Source organism: Lissotriton helveticus, chromosome 1_1 (assembly GCF_964261635.1).
Source record: "Lissotriton helveticus chromosome 1_1, aLisHel1.1, whole genome shotgun sequence".
Lineage (NCBI taxonomy): Eukaryota > Metazoa > Chordata > Amphibia > Caudata > Salamandridae > Lissotriton > Lissotriton helveticus.
Window position 1 is genome coordinate 1683542223 of NC_136057.1, and position 21120 is coordinate 1683563342.

The following is a 21120-nucleotide window of genomic DNA, read 5'->3' on the forward strand; positions in this document are numbered from 1 at the left end:
AATATCGTGTTTGGAGGCAAGGTCCCATAATTTGTATCTGGTCTGGTAATAAGAAGTAGTAGATTTCTAAAGGTTAATTTCAAATCCTAATTTAGAATAAAATTCTACACCGAAGAAAAAGTTAAACCAGGCCTGAAGCTATTCTGCTTGGTATTTTAGTCACATTAGCCACATGCATCCCAGACTGCCCTCTTACTGTCCACATTTGCTATCCTTAGCAAACTGACGTCTTTTCTCATGGTCACCCCCAAGTTTCTTTTTTTTGGAGGAGGCGCCTGCTGGTAATCTTGAACTCTTAATACTGGTATGTTGCTATCCAGTGCTCCGTGTATGTGCTCTGATCCCCGGAACATATTGACATTAGCTAAACGCCAGATTGACACATTTAATTTTCCTATAAGGCCATAGTATATGGTGCACAAATACACCACTGGCAGGAAAAGTTAAATGTCACTTGGTGTATTACAGCATCTATTGTGCCACCCACTGCGGTGTCAGTGAAAACATGGTTTCAATGCCTCCCCTGTGTAGCGTGACAGAAGCAGCTTGAACCTTGCTTACCAGGCCTGATGAAATCACCCTTATGACTTGTAGGAAACCTTATTTTAAATATTAAATAAGTTACCCCTTGCTGCATCTTGCTGCCCACAAGGTAGGGCACATAATATTTGAGTGCAACATGTGACATTAGAAATAGTGTGTTCCCGCAGTGACTAGGTTTAAAATGACATAGTCACTGGTCAGGCTGTAGTCTCTACTATAAAAAGTCGAAGTGTAGATTATACACTTTGATCTACAGCGTTTAAAATGTGCCAGCTACAAACTGCATTAAAAGCCCATTTTTATATTTAAAATATCCAATTTAATGATGAAGTCAGAGTTTTAGTAAATATAATGGGAATCTAACTTTTAGAAAATTCTTTTTACTCTGCCCGAAGCTGCTGGAGGCTAATTTGCATTCTCTCTCCAGCACTTCCCAGCTGGTACTTGGTCTGAATTTAGTGTGAAAGAGGTGTGAAAACTGCTCCCAGAGCAGAGACAAGCGCTTGTGGTGGGAGGTGTTTTCTTCCCCTGGCAGAAACACCTGCTGGGGGTAGGCAGGGGAACTTAATTTACTTCAAAGGGACCTTCCCTGTCATAAGGAAATTCAGGTGACATTTGGAAATGCCTCAACTTTTGTCCCCTACATCTGACTTGCACTAAACCCAGTAGGAGGAAAGCTACCACTAGAACTTGTGTTGTCTGATGACAGAGGATAGTTCGTTACCTTGGCCACACCTGTGGGTGGGCATAAGGCATCTGCACAAGGGGAGAATTGTTTCCCCGTCTTGGATTTTCAAAGACCTGTTTGCAGTAGAAGTGAGCAGGAATTCCTGAAAAAGTGGGTAGTGTTGTCCCAGGGAATATTTACCCCATTGGCTAGGGAGTGCCCAGGAGTCACCCCAACCCACTAGCTGGAGCCACACATAAATGTGGCATCCCATGGCACCTCCTCAGAGCAGTTACTGGATCTGCTGTATGTAACCTGAGATTAGCCCTGAAGGACTAGACCTGCTCTCTCTTGTACCCAGAAGAAAGAAGTGGACTCATAGGATCAGTTGGCTGCCCTTCTGTGTGGCTACAGGGAGACCACCATCTGCAAGGGACTTGTTACTGGAAATGCCCAGTTGATGAGTGGCAACTGGTCCTGGACTGGACTTTGCTTTTTGCCACTGCCTGATGCCCTAAGAGTTATCCTACAAAGTCCTGGGCACCATTAGAAAGTGTGGAAACTTTGAAAACTTCTCCTCCCGAGCATCAGGGGGACCCGTAGGAAAAAGTATCAGGCCTTGGATTGAATTTCAGCTTCTTCCCAGTCAAGGCTCCCACCACCTATGAAAAAACATCTTAGTCCCATTCTACAGTGGGACTTACATTTTTTTTTTTACAGGAAATCTCCATAGCTCCAGAGAGCTTATCCTGCTTCAGTATCCTGCCTTTGGTTCCACAGTGGAAATTCCACATTTAGCAGCGGCCTACTCGGAGCATTTTTCTTTTGTGTTTTTCTAACTTTTTTACTTCCAGTCTTTCACTTGGGACCGATGCAATTGGTGTATCTGACCATGGCTCCATTGCAGTTGACCTTAAAGCGTGCCTAGGTCCTAGTACATCGCTTCCATAGATAATCATTGGTGCTTTGCTCTTTTTCCCCCCCTATTTTCACTTAAATCTTCAAAAATTCATATCTCTAGTCCCCCTTATTGGTTTTCCATTGTTTTGTTTTGTTTTTATTTCACCCATAAAAGTGCATTTGATTTTAAAATTGGTTGTGGAATTTAATTGAATTTTATAGACTTTTACTTCAGTGGTGAACTGATTAAATACTTTGCACTTTGACTTTGATTTAAGCCTCTCTACTTTTAGTTAAATTACCAGGGATTGAGCACAGGTTTATTTAATTTAATTTGTGTGCTATTCTGAAGGTCCTGGCCTTATCATCTGAGGTGGAAACTTTTCATCCCCAAATAATAATCCTCTTTCCTATACAGTACCATATGGAGTATTCACAATCCAACACTATATATCACTTTGTTTGAACTGACATTTTGCAGTGTTTTGACTCCTATGTGTAATGCAAAGTACCAATACTGCATGATAGAGGTGTTCATTTATCTCTTTCCTGTGGTCAAGTAAAATATTTTGAACTCTTCCTGACTTTTGCTGTTGTGTGTCTTCAAAGATCTTTGTGCTGCCAGTCTTCAAACATATTTTATTGTCTAGTCAGTTAAAGCGTAATATACTTTATCTATGATCGGGGCATAGCCCTGGTTACACTGTGTAATGGCTCCCTGTCTTTTTAGCACGGACTTGCCCTCCCAACCAGTTCTCTTGTGCCAGTGGCCGATGCATCCCCATTTCCTGGACCTGCGACTTGGACGACGACTGTGGAGACCGGTCGGATGAATCTGCCTCATGCGGTGAGTTCCCTGTTTGAAGTATCGGTTCACTTGCCTCACTCTCTAGCAGGTAGGAAAAGAGTGGCACATAGCAGGCAGACTCTGTGTGCTTAGCAGTTTTACACACCAGAGTCATAGAGCAGTTTATATTGCCATAAATGCTTGACTCATCTATTGCAATACTGTTTATGCAGGTATATTAGAGTTGAATTTCCCTATGCTTTTAGAGGGCCCTGGATGCTATGGGTTGCCACATAAATGAGATGGCTTAAGCCGACTACATTAAAACCTCTGGGATGAATCTGCAGCGTTCCTAGTTAAAGCGAGCATTTGTTCAATCTGAATTGCGTAATTTTCAGATACTGTATCAGTTAGCAATTATTGATTTCTGAGATTGAGAGGCTAGAGGAGTCCACATTGAGCAGTTTGATGAAGAGAAAGTGGAGGGAGAGGCCAGTCAAATAGGTTGGTTTCTGTGTTGGAAGTGCTTCGACGATGCTCCGTGTCTGGGAGGAAATACATTAAAATTATGGACTGTTTTTTCAGAAGTTTCCTGAATCAGAAAGGATCCGTTTCTGATCTCATTTTGGGGTTGAGGGCATTGCACAGTGTAGGGCCCTTTACCTCCGGAATATCCCACTGTATGTCATCCTCTTGTATAGTTGTTGATTCATCATGGGGTGGGGTTTGGGGGGGCGTGGGGTTGGGGGAGGGTGGACGATGATCGAAGCTTATTGAGCTGTGGAGCCAATTTCTGCTTGTATACCCAGAAGCTTTATGTACATTGCACTGGGTCTTGAATATCATCCTGGAAGCCAGTGGTGAACTTTCAAGGCAGACCCGATTTGATTGGATTTGTAGAGGTTTAGGCAGATCAGTGCTTAATAGTTTGTAGTGTGGATGATGTGCCATGATACTTACGCTTGCCATCTTCACCCAATGTTTGGTTTTCAGTAATGAAACGATTTTTGTAACTAAAGCAAGCTCGAGATTGATGCCTTTGTTCACTGCATTGACTGAAAGGATGAACGAAGGTTCAGAGTCAGAAAGGTTTTTAGCATTTTTTAGTGGTTGATGGTAAGGTTCCTAGATTGGATGTCAGTTTTGGCATTGCTCTCTTTTTCATCCACTGCCAAGTACATGGTTCAACCACAATGTGATACGTATTTTACTGTACCAAGGGCTGAGCATAGATATTTTAAAAAAAGACAAGAGAAATATGTCTTAACCTTACAGGACACTGTTGTTGGAAGCTGGCTCTTTATATAGTGGACCAAAAAGAGGTACCCTGTGTAAAGAGTCCAGGCAAACCCCAAAAGAATTAGAGGCGCAAATTATGCTCTCTTTTGTGGTAGTGTTGGTGACCAGTTGGGCATTTCAGAGGACAATGCTAAGCATTTACTGCACAGACAAAGGCAGTAAGACCACACTCAGTAAAGAAATGCAACACCTACTTTTAAAAATAACACATACTTTTATATGAATTTAGATACCAAGATCATCGGAATCAGTTAAGTACTAGTAAGTAAGTAAATGTAAGCTTTATTCGATTTCAAAATAAAAATCATAAAAGCACAGCAAATACATCAGATGGCATTTCACAATGTATTATATATTTTTAGTACAAATATGATTAAAACATATACAAATAATCGATTGCTTAAGGAATTAAAAAAGAAATCATAATAAAACATCAATTGATCTTAACTTAGCACCTAAGTACTATTAGAGTTATGAATTTTTACAGTTTTGAAAATGGACACCGTGCATTTTCTGAAGCGATGATGTTCTCCTCTGAAGGAAAGACGTACACTGCACAGCAGCTTACAAGACCAATGTCCTGGACTTAAGGTAAGTATGGGGCAAGGTCCAAGGCCACACCAACAGGTCACCTTGGGAGCTCTGGGGCATCCGGGTGCCGAACTGTCCAATTGCAAAAGGCTGCAAGGTGGGACTGGGAGACCAGTCAGGCTTAACCAACAAGGGTGCTTAGGTCTCACGATGCTCGTGGACATGGAGACACCCCTGGTCCTCCTCTCCTCAGGCCCGGGCAACCGGGTGCAGAGGTGTTCTAAGGCATCAGCTTTTTGTCACCGAAGACTCGCGGTAGAGGGGGCCTTCACAAAGAGCCTGCATGTGGCGTCAGTAGGTCCACTGTGGGCAAACCCAAGGTGAGCTTTGTCTCTGGAGGGTTGTGGGACCACTCTGGTACTATTGGCCCACTTCAACTCAGGCTAGGGGGCATAGGTACAGTTGTGGTTTCCAGTGTTGGGAATGCGGCGGTCCGGAGTACTCACTGTTCTTTTGGACTGCCTCCAGGATGCAGGGAAGCAGCTGTGCTACTCCACCGGACGTTCCAGTTTTTTTTTTAAGGCAGGCAGTACTTCCAGGCTTTTGGAGGCACCGCAGCTGCAGGACTAGACAACTGTGGCGCTATCTAGCGGGAACAGCAGACATGCTGGCAGGATTGACTCAAGTCAGTTGCTTCTCCACAGTCCTTGCTTCGCGCGGCTTTTGGTGTCGGCCCTCTTAGGTCAGCAGGAATCTGTAATCTTGGTACCAGTGGTTTCCCTAAATACTAGATTTTGGTGCGTTAAGGAGTGCAAGGTAGTAGCCAATGGGCTACTTCCTAGGGTCACTACTCCCCCTGTATGACCACTTCCTGTGGGAAGTGGACATAACCCTGTCCCAGAGTTCCTAATTCTGCCATCACCAAGATAGCCGACTTTTAAATTTCGTATCCACATCCGGTAGCCCATTTAGGGGTGGAGTTAGCCTGAGGGTATCTGTGTTCCTGCTGTCAGGACCTACAGCCTACCCCTCCCTCCACCCTACACGAGTCAAAACACTACCTATGAAGAGGCAACACAATAAGTCAGGCCCCGCAACACAGTGGAATTAAGCCAGGCAATACTTATAGGAAGCCGAAATGACATGCTGAACCCACTCGCCAGTTGTTTATATTCGCCCCCCACCCTGTAATGATTGTGTAGTACTCATTAGAAACAACAGCCCCCCTCCTTCGAGAATATCTATCATCCCCCTCTTTTCCAGCCTTCATCAATCAGAGAACAGAGGAACGTGGGAGAGGAAGACCTCAGATAAACCTCACACACTCCCAGTAAGAACTTGCCCCTGCAGTCAATAAACCAGCCAGCCCAACATCATCAAACGATGGGCTGCAGACCACACACTATTGCATAGATCACCATCTGGTGGTGGGCCCAGATGATTACACTTTGTTGTTGTCTTGGAAGAGTCTTTGTCTGTTGGATGATGACTCCTGTAGATCGTAGTGCGCACGGGCATCAACTCCATCTTTAGATTGTTTTTTTCCACCATCAGGCTCTGATGTGCTCATCGTTCGGTCCCGTTACCTATCTCTTTTCGACTTCCAGTCCTACATCATACCATCGGTATCATCTTCCACAGTAATTCCAATTACCCGCGTCGAAGAAAGGCTTGCACTTCTCGATTCCAGTGTTCGTCAGGCCCAACTGCGCCATTAGTCCTTTGGCTCATGGAAAGAACACTCTTCAAGAAGTGCCCTCAGTGTGGACACAAATTTCCTCAAACTGATCTTCATGAGGTTTGCAATCTGTGCTTGTCTCCAGAGCACGAGAGTCGAGATTGTGAGGCCTGCGCTTCGTTCCGGTCCAAGAAGACCATCGGGGACTGTCGAGCTCGAAGAGTCATGACGCAGTCATCTTCATCGACACCAGACCTCATCATAGATGCGGCTCTGACCAAGGTAGAGTCGAAAGAACAACAGCAGGACGACATAGTTTCCGAAGCAGAGGATTCAGCTTCCGGAGCTGAGGATCGATCAGAAGACGACTATCTTCTTCCAGCTGGTCAACAGGTCGTGAGTACAAGTGTCAACCCTGTTCACCCCCCCCATACTGGGACAGGCTTCGGTTCCACCTTCACCTCCGGGTCCAGGTGCACACCGACCAAAACCTTCCGACGCCCCTCCTTCTTGCTCGGCAACGAAGACTCCAAAAAAGCCTCCAGTCGACTCGGGTCAGTCTTTCTGTCCCGACAAGCAGAAGGTCCTCAAACCAAAATTAACTCCAGCACCGAAGCAGCCCTAGGTACAGAAACCGGTCGAGCCAAGTCAAGCTCAGCACCGAAAGACATTCCCAAGTCTACTGAACCGAAGACAACTCTGGTTTCGAAAAAAGTCGACCCGAAAACTGCTTCGGCACCGAAACACACTTTGGCTCCGAAAGTCGATGATTCCAAACGTACTTCAGGAACAACAATTCCGGATCCAAAAAGCTCAGATCCGAGAAAGAAACATGATATCAAGTCTTCGGAACCGAAGCCAAAATCCGCTCCAAAGACAATGCACTGTAAAACCTAAGCATTTCGGTCCCAAGCAGGATGAATCGCCACCGAAAAAGGATATTTCGGCGTAAGAGCTTTTCTACCTAGATCCAAAGCAAAAGACTCTTCGTATTAATCCAAAGACCGGACATGTCATTACAGTGCCTGAAAAGAGGAAAATGAACTCTCCCAAACTACCTCCAGTTCCTCTCAAAAAGCATGCTCAAACTTCCCCCATAAGAATTCCTTCACCATTGCTAGAGATACCAATAGATATTTGTCCTGTACACTCACCATCCAGTACACATATCCCTATACCACGGGATGATGATGATGATGAAGACAATTATTCACCTGGGGTAGAAAGTGAGCAACACATAGATGGCACAGATGACCCAGACAATATTCTTGGGCCATCAGATGATCCCTGGGAAGATTATAATGCGCCAGATGCACCAGATCTGCCACAAGATGACGCATACCCTTCTAGACCATCTCCCCCAGATGACACTATTGGGTTTACACAGCTCATTCATAGAGCAGCCACTTTCCATGGAGTGGACTTGCATACAGATCCAGTGGAAGAGGACTTCCTTATGGATACACTACTGTCGTCCCATAAAACCACAACCACATTACCAATACTTAATGTAGTGGTGAAACATGTCCCAGAGGTATTCAAAGACCCCGTCAGAGCCAGGGTAATTAACCCCAGACTAGAAAAAAAGTATAAAGCGGCTCCAACTGACCCAGCATACATCAAGGATCAGCTGCCATTGGATTCATTAGTAGTATCAAATGCGAGAAAAAGAGCTAACTCACAGGGGATGCTCCACCCCCTGATAGAGTCCAAGCTATTAGATGCTTCAGGAAAACTCACCATCTCACAAGCAGCCAATGTCTGGAGAATTGCTAACACTCAAGCTTTGTTAGCGAGATATGATTGAGCTCATTATGATGAGTTAGAATCGCTCATGCAGCATGTACCAGAAGAATATAAGACCAGGGCTTCTGACCTAATGCACAGCGGATTGAGGTATTCATAATAACCTTGCCTTCTTGTATTAGACGCTGCCGACACAGCCTCTAGAGCAATAAATACAGTAAATAGAACAAATGGGACTTGCCCCCAGAGATGACCCGCAGGTGCGCCAGGTATAATAAAATAAAGCGAAGTCCCATAGAGCACAACTTAGCCTTGATTTCCAGGAATGTTTTACGGGCACCCTGCACCTTATTTGTGTAGTCAGGATAGATGGAGATCTTGTGGTTTTCAAGCTTGGCATTTTCAGTGTCTCTGGCTGCCCTGAGGATACTGTCACGATCTTTATAGTTTAGTATACGCTCAAAGAGAGCTTACGGGGGAGCCCCAGGCCGCAGCGGAGCCACCAAATTGTGGGGAGCCCATTCAATAATAAACCTAGGGGACAACCTGTGGGGCTTCAATATTTGTTTGATCCATGTCTTGATGAACTGCTCAGGGTGCGCACTCTCCGGGAATCCCATAAGATGGACATTATTACGACGGGAACGGCACTCCGTGTCTTCCACCCTCGCCTCCGGGACTCCGGACCTGGTTGTTACCTCAGGTACCTGTTTGCACAGGGATGCCACCTCCATCTGTAATTTCTTGATGGAGCCCTCTGCCAGTCACACCTTATGGGACACCTTGCATAAGTCTGTGCGTAGGAGTTTGACATCCATGGCAACAGTCTCAATGTTATATTCGAGAGCTAGGCGAGAACCCTGTATGGTCTCCAGCAATTACTCACTGGTATGCTGCCCAGCTGATTGGTCAGCGTCTCCCTCAAGTCTGCCCGCCCTTGTGGAGCGCTGCGGGATGGGGGTATGGGTTGTATGGGGGCCCCTGTCTGTTTATTCCTTTCCATGTGCGCCCCAAGGATCCAATGCCTCAACCCACACTCAGTGTGCAATAGATGAGTCCGCTGCCCACTTCCCATCTTGCAAACAGAGCAGGAATATCACCAACCCTCAATGTGGTGCCTAGGCACTACAAGGACTCCGCCGATCCCAGTAGGTTGAGTGGCAGAGTGCACCTGTCCGATCCTGGCACATAAACAAAATCACAGGAGACCACCATTGGCCCTAAACCACATCAAGTCCCCTTTCCAGCTAAGCTCTCAGGAGTTCACACACTTTCCAGGCATACTGTATACTTTCTGGCATCCAGTGGTAGGTGAGTGGTATCCCCCCTCCCCCCACCCCAGGTGCTTCACCTGCAGTTAGCAGACTGGCACACTAGAGGGCTGGTAGGTTTCAGGGGGTACCTCTGAGGTACCCTATGGGTGCATGTATTAATACATCCATCACTGGAATCAGTGTGGGTTTAGTAATATGAGGCGTCTGATACCAAACACCATAGGTTTCAGTGAAGTCATTATGTAGCTGGGCATATTGTTTTGACCAGTGCCCAATACGTACCATAATATGGTTTACCTGCTCACTTGTCTAGTTCTATTACTAGAATTACATCATAAGGGCATATCTCTTCACATGTCCTCACATAAAATATAATACACCCTGCCTTAGGGCTCAAAGACTAGCTGTAGAGGTGACCAGCATATATTAGATGCAGTGACTTTCGCATGGCACACAGGAGTGTCATGTCATGTGTTCACTCATGGTTTGCACCATGTCACGCAGCCTGCAATGGAAGTCTGTGTGGAATTTGTGTGTGGGTCCCTTAGGGTGGCATAAGATATGCTGCAGCCCTTTGGGACCCTCTGTGGCACTCATGCCCTAGATACCTGGGGTTATCATTTACTATGGACTTGCAGGGGTGTTAAAGTCCCTTAGCCAATTGTAGCTCAATTACACAACACCTTGTTTTGGGGATGGAGCACTGCCGCACTGAGGTCTGGTTAGCAGGCCTCCGTTCACTGTTTAAGTCGAAAATCATCATGTGGTTGCTGAAAAGGGGGCAAAATGTGAGGTAGTAACCGCAACAAAAGCCCAGTTTCCTGCAGCTTGAGTTGTGGAAGACTGGACAGCCCAAATCCTGATTTTTCTGTTGTTGGTCAGAAAAGATATGCTCGATGACAAAGCAGCTCCATCTATGCTTGACCATTGTTCCAGCGTTTTTACCAGTATCTTCTGGTTGAGTGCAATAGGTTTCAGAAAGGTTGAGGAGCTGTTTTATTGTCTTCATCAACCAAAAGGAAGAGCATGCCCATTTTATTGGTCAGATAGGTTCAGTGTCAATTGAAAGAATAAATCGCTGGAAGTTTGAAAATTAATCAGTAGTTAGCATCTCGGGGTTTGTGGATGTTTGTTTTTGTGGAGAGGATCATAATGGCTCTATACACAAGTACCAGTCACGCCCCTAGATCAGAGGGAGACATTAATCAGGGAAAGGGATGAGTTTTCTGAAGCGCAAGGTTGGGCGAGAATTTGGAGGAGATTTGAATGCTTTTATCTTCGTAGCCAAGCTGTGCACTTGAACTGTCCACAAAGATTTGCAGGAGAAGCAACATTGTAGCACAGGAAAAGAATGGGTGAGAAAAAAGATTGATCCTTTATGTACAATATTTAGTCGCTGATTTTGGCACTGTTTGGATTTCAAAAACTCAAGTAGGTTTTTGCAGTGTTTGTATGCACATACGTTGCCTTCCAGAGTGTCAGGCTTTGAGTGTTCATAGTAATTATTGGCAACTATTAAAGATTAGTTATGCAATGAGTGTCTTAATCTCCAAAATGAATCCTTGCATACTTGCCAGGAACCTCAACAGTCCAGATATCCATCATTGCCCATCCTAAACTCTTGCATAAAGGTTGGAGGATTTCTCATCAGAAGCATCCATGTTTTGAAACATTTTACCTCTTGATCTATAACTGCACAACTTATCAATTGTGTTCAGGAATCTAAGGACTTTCTATTTGAAGACACATATGATATGTGCCAAGAGACCTTTCAAGGTAGTGTTGCATGTTAAACATATTGGAAGTAGTTTATTTTGTGGCTTCACAGCTCACCGGTATTAATCACTGTTCATTAAACTTGTTTGCTTTGATTGCGGTCTTCAAATGAAACATGCAAACAAAAATGTAAATATTAGTTCGATTCATTTTCAAATATTGACATTGATGACGTTTGATCGCTTGCAATCTACAGCCTATCCGACCTGTTTCCCGTTGACCCAGTTCACCTGCAGCAACGGACGGTGCATCAACATTAACTGGCGCTGTGATAATGGTAAGTCCCCCCTGACCAGGTCTCGGACACAATTGTTTCTTGGTTTCACTGTCACTTTTCTGCCTCCTGGTCCTTGGAAAAAAGTTAAATAAATTGCTGGTCCCATTTAGAGAGGGATACATGATGCATTCTAGAGCCAGCATACAGACTTGTTTAAACTGCCTATGCCAAATGTGGCAAGCCCCAATCAAGGAAGAGGACAATTGACACTGTAATAAGAATGACACACCTAACAAAAAATTAAAGGATGCCAAAGGCGAACTGTATTTGGAAGGAAATTGTTCTAAAAATTGTGGTTTAGGATTTTTACTGCTGCTACTCTGTTCAATGTCGATGTAGGCAGGCCGACCTTACTGAAATCTAAGTGTGCTAATAAACGTTTGAATAAAGTATTTAGTGTGGATTTAAGTTCTGAACCAGACCCAGAAGATGCATTGTTCTGGCCTGGAAGTTTGCAATAGTCACACTGCAGAGATGGTACTGTACTATCCTTTAGTTGAATATGTTGTCCTGCAGACAGTCCTTCCAGCTGTGGGCCGTGAGTGGTTCTTTTGCTGCAGTGACAGTTCTGCAGTCAGTGCTTCAGGGTCCATAGTAAGTGTGGCCTGCCAGAGCTGAGTAAATTTACTAAGATCCACTTAAATTGAGATACTTCCCTTCAATTTGCTGATCTCTAAGCTGATAGGAACATCAGTGACAGCTGTATTTATACTATAGATTCAGGTGAAGGGTACCTAGTTTTGAAGCGAACATTTGTGAATATAATAATGTAGTAGCTACTATTATTATTAAATGAAACAATAATATTTGTGACCATAAAAGGGTAAAACAAAATTATAATGGAGTACTGATTTTATTGAATACTAGTCCTATACCGCTAAAAACGTGGCAGTCTGTTACAGCAGAGATTTAAATCATAGTTATCTCATATTAAACAGATGCAATCTCACTAGCCTTGTAATAGTCTCAATCCTTGCATAAGTGATATGCTTAATATTACACAGCCATTACAGACTCAGGCATTTGACAACTGAGCTGTCACACCGGATGTGGTCTTATTTAGCAGCGTTCGACCTTTGCTTCATGTACATTACAGGTTTGAGCGTTAGGTGAGAAATCGAAGAGGCTTCAGCATTCCATGGCCGACTTTTCAAGTCTGAGTACACTACCTTTACAGGTGCACGCCTTGAACCACAAGGTATCCTAAAATTTATACAGATCTAACACCCAAAATTTCAAAGGATGCAGATATTTCTTCTGCTACACAACACTTGCATGCTGTGCTTTTGATTGCACAACTAATACATACATGGTCAAGGCGAAGTGAACCTACACCTTTATCTCCAGTTCCAAACAGTAGTTCAGTTTTGCTAGACTTGCTTATGTTATACAGATCTTCTAGCTAGTAGATCTATCCTGTGAGTTGACCTTTCATACTGAAGACTGGAAGGTCTGTCTGCTTATGGTATGACAGCTGAGCCGGTATTCAGGTTTTTCTTCTCCTGCTAACTCAGAATGCTGAAGGACCCCTATTTTTTTAGGTCGAGCCTAGTGGCAGCGCTCGTGCACTACTCGCTCTGCAAGGCATGCTGTATTGGAGTATGCACTGGAGGCCCTGCCCAATCTCCATCCATATTTGTCATTGGCTTGTGTCATTGGCCTTCGTAAATGCTGACTAGTGATTCGTAAATAGGCTTGTTAGTCCCTCCTTAGTACCTCCTTGTCTTCATTTGTAACCTTCCATGAGGACTGGTCCTTTTACTTCTGTTGTTACGTGGCACGTCTTCTTTAGTCTGAAAGAACTATTTTATTTAATGCCTTTCTTCTGCTGCAAGGACTAGCAAAAAAATGGTCAGGGGTTCTGCCCATTTAACCCTCCCATACCTGAGCAGGAGACATCCTAAGATGAAAAAGTAGCAAAAAAAGGTACCAAAGGGATGGATCCAAATTTAATTTTCAAACAAGAAACAATTAATTCTCTTGTGACACAAAAATCAAACATGCAAAAAATTCCTATATAAATTCTTCAGCGCACATATGAGCGGACATCAAGGGGAGCACAACAACCAACAATATATCTACAAAATATCACATATACATATATACAAATATACATTACATTTACAATAACACGTTTCTATGTACCCCAAACATAACAAAACAAATATATATACAAAACTCTGACCAAGAGATCGGCTGATCTCGAAACGCGTCGGGCGTATTTGTTTTTTCGGCTGATTAAACACTGATGCTGCACCGTGACAATTGGGCTTCGACTCTGGTTTTTCCTGCAAAGGATTTCAGGCCTGAAGTGTGTGTAACAAAACTCTCTCTATATATATATGTATCCTAATTCGGATCGGTGCCTCCACTTAGTTTATAATGAGTGCACAACACAATGGTAGTCCCAAGAGTAAAGCACCTGGGGGATATAAAATCAACCCAATCTATATTTATATAGGTGCCAATCAGAAAAAAATCCAACAAATAATTTCAATGTAACAAGGGACTCCAATTGAAGCAAAAGGTGTCGACGCAGTCGCGGTCGCGTTTCAGCCAGATGATGTAGGCTTCATCAGGACAATGGGTACTCTGATAACAACAATTAAGTACAAATATTATAACATCTTACTAATCAAGTCAAAAAGTAAGAATCCAAATATTCGAATCACATCAAAGCTGCACCAATAACATCATCTCCCCCATGTGTGGAAATGCAAGGTCTAGTGATATATACACAGAATAGGTGAAAGAACCTGCAAGAAAGCCAAGAAAAGGCAAAGGATAAGCACCAACAATCCACCAGTGTGTAAAGAAAAATCAAGTAAAATGAGCAAAAAGATATTAAATATACTGACATGTGTATAGAAGAGGCCATCAACCGTATCTCTATGAGAGAAGACAGACATCTCGAAGAACAAAAAACAAAAAAGTGACACCAAAATTAAACACCAATTATCTTCCCACAATAAATTCCAGTACTAGGAGACTCAGACCCTGACGCCCAACAGGAGGAATAAATATACCTATACTTATCGGTCCTCGAAGATTCTCGGACAGGTGTTGGCAGCCTGCAAACACACCCACCCTCAAGGGAGGGGTGTGTGGGGAAGGGGCAGAGATAACTATCTGACCCCAAGACAAGGAAATCTTCCTAAAATTAACATATAACAAAAAACAATTAAGTAGTGATCCCCATTGTCACTTAAAAATAGGGGAATCTCATCACAATGTCCATAAATCAGAGCCCTGTCATACCTTAATATATACGTAGTGAATCCACTCGGATGGGTCAAACGTGGAACAGGCGTGGCTCGAATTCCACGTGTTGTCTGCCGTCACACAGACATCGTGCATGAAAGAGAGAAACAAAAAGAAAGGGGAATCGTCCATTAGCAAACTCCCTTTGGCCTCTGTTCCCACAAATTCGATGACCACTGTCTACCAAACAAACCAGGCGCGTACAAAGCTAAAGAAAGCGTCACTCCGTGAACAGCACTGTCAGCATATGTCTACACCTCGCACAACTAATCCAAACAAATGGGGAACCTTCCAAAAACCCAGGCATGCAAATGTCAGCAAGTTCCATGTATCTAAGGTCCAAAGGACGCGGTAAGCAACTGAGCCCGCATGTATATCACAAACTCGCCTCGGTATTATCACACTACCGGTCAGCTGTCACAAAATGCATTCTTTTGCACCATGCATGCATTCATTTTAAAGCAGCCCGGGACAATCGCGGATGCTTCTTTTCAATGTAATAGGTCTCGATAAAAATGTTAGAGGCTTTCCCTATGTTTTATCAACATCTCAGTTTCAGTCTTTCCTTAGGTGAAGATGGGTATGCGTTGCTCAGAGGGTGGTGAGAAGATTTAAACAAAACCGGTATAGCCACAGCCCGAAACTCCTGTCCCGCTTATCAAAGCCTTGAAGTGAAATTACGAATTAAATACTTTTACTAATGCTACTTTTTAATGTAGCAGCAGCAACTTCTCAAAACTGCTCACCAAGGACCTCTAAGAGCAGCTTGCGGTACTGTACCTAGACATGTAGTGCTGGTGCCTTGCTCAATAGGGACCTCTTGGAGCAGCTTGCGGTACTGTACGTAGACATGCATTACTGTTGCCTTGCTCACTAGGGACCTCTAGGAGCAGCTTGCAGTACTACACCGAGAAATACACTGCTGGTTCCTGACTCACCATGCAAGCATTTGCAATGCACTAGGTCTGGCATTACTGAATGCATGAGCTATTGGTGTTGCATTATAATTTGCAACACCAATACCTCAAACAATCAGTAATGCGAGACCTATTGCATTGAAAATGCTTGTTAAAATATTTTTTTTAGTTACCTCAGATCAGAAACTCTGTGTTGGTCATCCGTTCCTAGTGGGTCACTGAGAGGTATCGATGGTGCTAAGACCAAATAGGTCGATCAGTAGCTCTACTTGTGTATAGTGTCAGCATTTTTGTATTATGTTCAGGATGGGCATTTCATCAGGACTAGTAAATAACATTTTCCTGCAGATGGCTACTGAGTGCATAGTGGTCATGCCAGTTTTAACAGAAATGCAGACATGTGAGCCCTTGAAATCATGTATGTTTAAAATATCAAAAGCTGTGGTCCTAAAATAGAAATTGGAGACCCATTCAAAATTGCCATTTGAGAAGACTGAAAAAAAGACTTCTATAGTGTCGGATCTGCCAGTGAGTTAAATCCTTTTGGAATCCTATCTCCTGCCTCATAACGGGGAATATTTCAAAAGCATTTGAATATATAAAAGGTATTCATGACCGATGACTTAAATACAGGTAAGAAACATGTTCATCTCTAGCACTGGATCTTTCATAGATTGGCATTCTTATGAAATGTTCTCTGTTCTTGCTGATATTCTCCTCCTGATCATTCTGAATGTTTGGAGATTGTAAATCTGTGAAAGAAAGAAATTCTAGATTCCAATATTTATATGCAAGTAACTGGTTTATTTTAATCTGTGATCCCTACATCAGTGACCAAGTCATGTTTCATCTTCTCCTTCCTCACCCTTGCTTTCACAGTTCTGGTTCTTAACTATTAGTTTTTTTTCAATACACAAATGTCCTTTTCATTTCTGTTATATATATATGTATATATATTCCCTGTCATTTTAGTCTGATGTTTTGCTGTTTGAAGCGGAAGTACTTCCCAGAATGTCTAAAACATTGAGGAATGTTAATTTTTTCACCTGATTTTCTTGATTCATTATCCCTGTATAATTGTTTATTTGAAATCTAGCAATATATTTAACGAAGTAAAAATGAATTAACTATTAAGCAGGTTGAATAAAATGTGGTTAATCATGGGTCCATTGTCAATCTGGGAAGTGCTGCAGCTTTGTGTGTTGTTTTTAAGGCAGCAGTTCTCAATCTTTCTGGTTTAGTCCCTTCTTTGTGTCCAACAATGTTTGGGGTCAGATGTTTCCGTTTCATTCAGTTGTTTCTGAATCTCTTACTTGACAGAATGTACTTCGAAAGGTCCATGCTGAATGAGGGCTTTTGACTAAATCCGAACTGTGTCGATAAGGAGACTGCAAATTGGTGGTCAAGTGGGTTCATCACCTGCAGTGGCAGGAGAGGGGGACTTGGGACACTTTGATTGGGTGGTTTGCACAAGACATTTATTTTTCAGAAACTTGATCAATATGAAGAGGAGAGTGAAACACACTTGTTAGTTTTAGGTCTAGGCTAACACTAGACTAAATATATGTATGTATACCTGTAAAAAAAAAAAATATATATATATATCTCTTAAAGGGGCTTTCATCCTGCAGATTGATGAGGGCTCGGCATCTTTGCTAACAGTAAAGTTTTGCAAAACCATCACAAGATAAAACAGCATTGTTTAAGCCAAAAGGCTGGCTTCCAATGCCAGACCTATTGGCTTTGCCAGTGTTCTCATTTTAGTGTAGTTGTATTTTTACAGTACTAAAATGTTTTCACAGACTAGCTCTGTACAAAGCTTGTACATGAATAAAGTGGGTAGAACAGAGAAGCAGATTTATGTATGGGAGGGAATAGTCCGAATTCAACCATTAGAAAGGGTGCTTTTCATTGACTCGTGCCCTGGCCTCCCGTGACAAATAAGTGCCCCAACCAGTTCTTATCATAAGAAAATGCATAGTCGTTGCTATCTAGAGTATTTTTAAACCTATCTTAATGGGAAGGGATAATCTTGACATTTTGTGCCTATCAATGCCTTCTTTGTAGCTTACTGTTTTGCACGTATCCTTCAAAAGCGTTCTTCGGGCCAAATGCAACAAAAGTAGAGGGGCAAACATTTAACAGTGGGTCACTACTCATTATATGAAGAATTGGATTTATTGTAGGGGCTAAAACCCATTGGCATCTCTTTTAGCTGGATCCATGCCCAATATCGTTGACTGAAAGCATGGTGTGGCTTATCTGTATAAGGTGCCTGGTCTGTCCAAAGGGCTTTCCCTGGAGCCTGTAGGAATCCCAACACTTACTGTGTTTCATTCGCTACCCCCTACCCTAATATAGGCTGTGCACAATCCAGGGTTTACTCTGTATATTTTATTGTCACTGTAGTATACAGCCACCCCACCCGGGAAGGTTGGAAGCTGCTGCCTTACATTTCATGTGTCCTGTTACCTGTTGCCTACTGTCTTGTCTTTGGTTGATTTCTGTGTTTCAGAAAAGGATTGTGCGGATGGCACCGACGAAATGAACTGTCCAAATGATACCGGTTAGTGCATAGGTCAACATGCACCCTCCCCTCTTAGGGTACCACAGGCTATTCATAAAAAGGTGCAGCTTTTCCCTGGAGTTCTCTAGATCTCACTGTCTTGTGAGCACTAAATTGAACCTCAGTTCAGAAATGCTCAGTTTCATGGCGGTCAACTGATGTTTGTGGCAACATCTTGCTAGCCTACCAACTGAATCTGTTGTGTGCTTCTCATGTTATATTTTTTTGATTTCTGACTATCTGGTTTTCCCTCGCAGGCTGGTGTCTGGCTAGTGTCAGTTGTATATCATATAATCTTGACGTGGCATACTATTCCGAGCCTCGATGGCCTCCCCCTTCCTGTTTTGTGGATCTCACATTGTGTTACTGGTTGGCAGTTTTTTGAACAGCTAATGGCACTTTGCTCTTAGAATAAAAATAGCTTGCTCCCGTACTTCTTTGAGGGAACTTAGCGCTTTGAAGTTTGATTCCTAAACATTTGCATTTTGATTCTGTTAATCGCTCTTTGATTGCTGGAGACCATATTCAATTGCCCATTTCTACACATTCGTAGTAATGTCACGGTTCTTGCTGGCCGTTATTAATTGTAGGAAGCAGTGGTAAATTGTATTTGAGTGATTGTGCAGTAGACGACTGTTTTTAGGTACAGTTGTTTTTTGCACTTCATTTTTAACTTTTATTACACTTTGTCATAGATGTATTTTGCAGCTTTTATGATTCACTTTGTGATTTCGAATAAAGCTTATTTTGATTGATTGCCCAGTTTGCTCGAATAAATAGGATTATTTCACAACAGCCTATGCCAGCCTTGGTGTTTCCAGGATTTGATCCTAGGGGTTGCCAGCATGAGGTCAAATTATGGCGTTCTATTGCTCACTCTGTAGATCTGCCCTAATCACCTACAAGGGAAAACTGTGGAAGGCTTGGGTCCTGTCACTGACCGGCTTGGACCACTACTACATGGAAAAACAAAGCAATGGCCGGGCAGTATTAAATTAACATCATAGTACACAACCCTAGTGTAATAAATCACCAGGTTGGACAACCATTTGTGTTGATTGACTTATTATTTTTTATACAATATTTTGTGCAAGAATTTCTTTGGCATCAAAAAGATACAACACAACATTCATAACACAATACAAAAACCAAATTCAGTGAACTAAGAAACAATTATCAAAACAATGTGAAAACAATACAATTGTCATACATAAATAACATGGACAACTATGGAAAGGCCTCAAATTAATCACTTTACAGAGGCTCCAATCCTGGATGTAGAATAAACAAGGGGACTGTTAAGTTTGAAAAAACCTCCTCGTTACAACCATCACAAGATACACAGTAAATACCACATCAGGTGCTTAGGCTAGAAGCAACATGGGAACAGTTGGACAATTCCAAAGTGTGTTTTAGTTGAATCCTAGCGTGCCCTAGCAATTTGGTATCTTGGAGGTAAGAACGTCGACGCGTTTCGAACCCAGTGCTATTCCGCGGGTTCTCCTCAGGACAGGGACTGGGGGGTTGTTGTCACTGTGAAACAATTAAGACACGGTGTAAGTGAGGGGTCGTTTTAATAAGCTCATCGCATGGACTCACCCACTTTAAAATTAAAAAGGTACCTTATTTGTGAGATGGAGGGGTCACTGCCTACGGGAAAAGAATGAAATGCGAGATTTACATTAGATACAGTCTGCCTGTGTTGTAAATATGCCGCAGACAGGTTGCTACATAAAATCAAAGCGTACCTTGACAGAGGGCGAGGTTGCCGCTGAACAAGGACGCGGTGCCGGCCGTGATCAGTTGTTCGATGTATAAATCTAAAGTCTGGAGAGAGGGTTGGGACTCAGTATGGCTCTTGTTACCAAGATGATGCACCGGTACAGCGCAGAGTAAATGAGAAAAATCCTACCTTGTTTGACACAGTTGTTTATTTAAATTGAGCGCGTGGGAGGCGGCGGCCGCCACACGGGCTGGCGTGCTGTTAAAGAAAGAGGGGCACGCATTTAGATTGACATTCATATGACCGTGATTAAATACAAGTTCAAACAGGGGATGCATGTCCCAAACAGATGACTTACTTCTCGACAGAGAAAGCGAGCTGCAGCGGTCCGGCACCCAGTGACTTCTGAGACACAGCTTGTTGCAAAAAAGGGGGCGTGTCTCCCTGTATTTAAACGCCCAGTGGTCCCAGTGTATTATGGGATTTGAAGTTTTTTAACAGTAGCAAGGAGTGCGCGGCATACGACCGATAGATCGTCTACATGTACATTGTAGATTAGTGAATCTCTTGTGCCCGAGGTTTTGGTACGGCGCATTCACGAGAGTAGCAACGGCATAAGCAGACCAGCGAAGCGACCAGACCTTTCATTCATAGATTGCTGAGTTCGTTCAGATCGTTCAATCCTGACACTGCAGTGTTGAATTTCAGGATGAGGTATGCCTCTTTCTGTGCCAGTCTTGCATCAGGGTCTCCTCCGGCGCCCGGGACATTTTTTATGCTCGCCAAGATGGTCCACTTCAAATCGTTTGCGGCATGATCTTTTTTCAGAAAGTGCGATACCAGAGGCGCAGTGAGCACTTTGTTGTTGATTCGGGATTTATGTTGAATTATCCGCTGGCGCACTTCTTGTGTCGTCTTCCCTATATAGATTTTGCCACAAGGACAAGTTATGGCGTACACTGCGTATTTGGTTTTGCAGTTTGTGAAGTCCTCATGGCGCCAGTGTTTTGTTCCATCAGTGAAATGAGTGCCTTCAATCGTCAAACCGCAGACTGAACAAGTTCCACATTTGTGGTGGCCTTTCACTGGGCCCATGTTGAAAAGGGTGCTTTGTGTCTCCTTCCTGGTGGCACCCCTGGTGGATGAGATTTGCTGTCCTATACTCCGGTTTTTTT

The 21120-nt window shown here is 43.2% G+C and overlaps 1 protein-coding gene across 1 annotated transcript in view; it reads left to right on the plus strand.

Moving 5' to 3' along the window:
• LRP1 (LDL receptor related protein 1) overlaps positions 1 to 21120 on the plus strand; it is a 1472234-nt gene that overhangs the window by 386217 nt on the left and 1064897 nt on the right. Inside the window, 2 exon segments of the mRNA XM_078688974.1 lie at positions 2841 to 2957; positions 11398 to 11478. Of these exon segments, the coding sequence (XP_078545100.1) occupies positions 2841 to 2957; positions 11398 to 11478 (198 nt within the window).